The 2,641-nt window shown below is 56.7% G+C and overlaps 1 protein-coding gene across 2 annotated transcripts in view; it reads left to right on the forward strand.

The window, feature by feature from the left end:
• Grk6 (G protein-coupled receptor kinase 6) overlaps nucleotides 1-2,641 on the forward strand; it is a 16,305-nt gene that overhangs the window by 5,550 nt on the left and 8,114 nt on the right. For both annotated transcript variants that reach the window (XM_031359756.1, XM_031359757.1), the window contains exons 4-10: nucleotides 116-193; nucleotides 503-603; nucleotides 879-971; nucleotides 1,071-1,134; nucleotides 1,255-1,395; nucleotides 1,693-1,883; nucleotides 2,571-2,608. In XM_031359756.1, coding sequence (XP_031215616.1) covers nucleotides 116-193; nucleotides 503-603; nucleotides 879-971; nucleotides 1,071-1,134; nucleotides 1,255-1,395; nucleotides 1,693-1,883; nucleotides 2,571-2,608 — 706 coding nt within the window. The remainder of the gene's footprint in view (nucleotides 1-115; nucleotides 194-502; nucleotides 604-878; nucleotides 972-1,070; nucleotides 1,135-1,254; nucleotides 1,396-1,692; nucleotides 1,884-2,570; nucleotides 2,609-2,641) is intronic.

A 2,641-nucleotide genomic window follows, 5' to 3' on the forward strand; every position in this document is an offset into this window, starting at 1 on the left:
GCAGAAGGGGTGGTGAGTACCGCACCGCAGGGCCTCCCAGCACTGAGGGCAGGCAGAGGTCCTGGCCACTGTCTCCCCCACCCCCCATCTGTCATCATTGCCTCTCACCCTGCAGGCTGAGTATGAGGTGACCCCCGATGAGAAACGGAAAGCATGTGGGCGCCGACTAATGCAGAATTTTCTGAGCCACACGGTGAGTGAGTGGTGACGGAGAGATGACAGCAGCAGGCAGGGCCCAGTGACAACAGGCACAGGAGTGACCACAGCCTGGGCACTGAGTGCCTGGAGCTGTTCCAGGCAGTCCCAAGGGCATGGAGCCCAAGGGTTGGGCAGAGCTCAGGTCAGGCAGCCTGCCAGGGGCAGTCTCACCCAGCCTTAAGGATCAGCAGAAAGGGAATTGAGCAAACGGGCAGCTAGTGCCATCGGCACCCACAGACATCTGGCAGTGCTGCCCCAGGAGCAGGCAGTTGTCTGCATTGAGCTGTCTGTGGCGTGTCCCTAGGGTCCCGACCTCATCCCCGAAGTTCCCCGGCAGCTGGTGAGTAACTGTGCCCAGCGGCTAGAGCAGGGGCCCTGCAAAGACCTCTTCCAGGAGCTGACCCGGTAAGGCTCTACACCCACAGGTCTGGGATTGTACCAGGGAAGGGGGCTTCTGTGGGCTCTGAAGCTGTGACAAGCTCAGCTCCTCTTCCTGTCCGCGTTGCTGGGGTTTAGCAGTTGCCTCCCATCCCTGCTTGAGCGTGGAGTGCATGTACCCTGCCTGTCAGTGCTTTAGGAGTGAGAAGGATGGCTCATCATCCTGTAGTGGAGGCATGGGCCTTTACACTGAGCACTGGGCTCCTTAGAGGCTCGCCTCTAGACTGCTCCTCTCTCTACAGGCTGACCCATGAGTACCTAAGCATGGCGCCTTTTGCCGACTACCTCGACAGCATCTACTTCAACCGTTTTCTGCAGTGGAAGTGGCTGGAAAGGTGAGCTCCTCCCAAGCTGGCCTGTGATGGGCCAGGCTGTGGGGTCTTGTGACAAGCCCTGCCTGCGTTAATATTTGTTTCTTTTACTCTTGCCTATAGGCAGCCAGTGACCAAAAACACCTTCAGGCAGTACCGAGTCCTGGGCAAAGGTGGCTTTGGGGAGGTGAGTGGCCACCTGGTGTCCTTGCGGAGTATAGTAGATTGGGTTCCATAGGCCTGGACCCTCCCACCTTCTGCAAGAGCATTGTTGGGCCCTCATTTGTTCCTGTCTACCTGGCTACAGGTGTGTGCCTGCCAGGTGCGGGCAACAGGCAAGATGTATGCGTGCAAAAAACTGGAAAAGAAACGGATAAAGAAGCGCAAGGGGGAGGCCATGGCTCTCAACGAGAAGCAGATCCTAGAGAAAGTGAACAGTAGGTTTGTAGTAAGTACACACAGGAGCCCTCTCTCTTCCCCCGTGTCACACTGTGCTACATTCCCCACCCACCAGGCCAAAGTCCCTCCCTATTGCCAGAAGGACTGCCCTCTGCCCCGTCCCTTCCTGCCCTGGACAGTACCCAAGAAGGGTGGGGTGGGGTAGGAGCGCTATTCCAAGCTCAGGGAGCCTGCTGAGCTTTAAGGAGTGGCACACACAAGACTTATCTGTGTGGGTGCCATGAGCATGCAGGAGAGCACTTGTGTGTGGAGCTCCTGTCTGAGGGTGTGGGTCTCCTGAGAACAGGTGAGCTTAGCCTACGCGTATGAGACCAAGGATGCACTGTGCCTGGTGCTGACACTGATGAATGGAGGCGACCTCAAGTTCCACATCTACCACATGGGCCAGGCTGGCTTTCCTGAAGCACGTGCTGTCTTCTATGCTGCCGAGATCTGCTGTGGCCTGGAAGACCTGCACCGGGAACGAATTGTGTACAGGTAGGGCTGAGCTCAGACGGCTGGCTGTTCCAGGCCTTGGTCATTCCTGGATGGGGCAGCAGTTAGGTATGATAGTGGCTGCTCAGGCTGCCTGTTAGGCTAGTCAGTGGAAGCATTGTGTGCTGAAGGCTTCTCTAACCACAAGCCAACAGTGGCTCTACACAAACTCCATCATGTTTGATAGGTTTGATAGGTTTGGGCATCTGGCCTACTGGCCAATGTGTGAATTCTGATCTTTGTCACTCCGTCTGTGTGACCTTAAGCTAGTCTCCTCCCTGCTTCCAACATGAGTTCTGTTTCTGGAGACCCTACTTCGTCCCTTGCAGGTGGGCTCAGTAGTAGAGCCCTGCTTGTGGTTATAGATGGAGCTTCCATTCGAACCTCCCGCGGGCCTCTGGGATGGAAGAGTAGTTTCACGGGACAGAGAAGGGAGAGTTGGCCACCAGGGGGAAGGGAGCTTCAACATCATGGGTGAACAAGTCCGAGGACGACTTCCAGGGGTCCCCTCTCCCCAGGTGGGTCCCCCACTGGGTGGGAGTCCTCACTTTTTTGGATTGGAGTCACTTCTTACTACCTACAACGTTCCTGAGGTACTGGCTGCTGCCTGGGAAAGCACTTGATGTATGAGAGGCTGGCTCTGCCTGGCTTCTGGAGAGCAGGCGTCTGACCCTGTGTCTCTCCCCATAGGGACCTAAAGCCAGAAAATATCCTTCTGGATGACCATGGTGGGTGAGGAGGCCCGGGGGGTGGGAATGGTG

This window comes from Mastomys coucha, unplaced genomic scaffold (genome assembly GCF_008632895.1).
Source record: "Mastomys coucha isolate ucsf_1 unplaced genomic scaffold, UCSF_Mcou_1 pScaffold7, whole genome shotgun sequence".
NCBI classification, from domain to species: domain Eukaryota; kingdom Metazoa; phylum Chordata; class Mammalia; order Rodentia; family Muridae; genus Mastomys; species Mastomys coucha.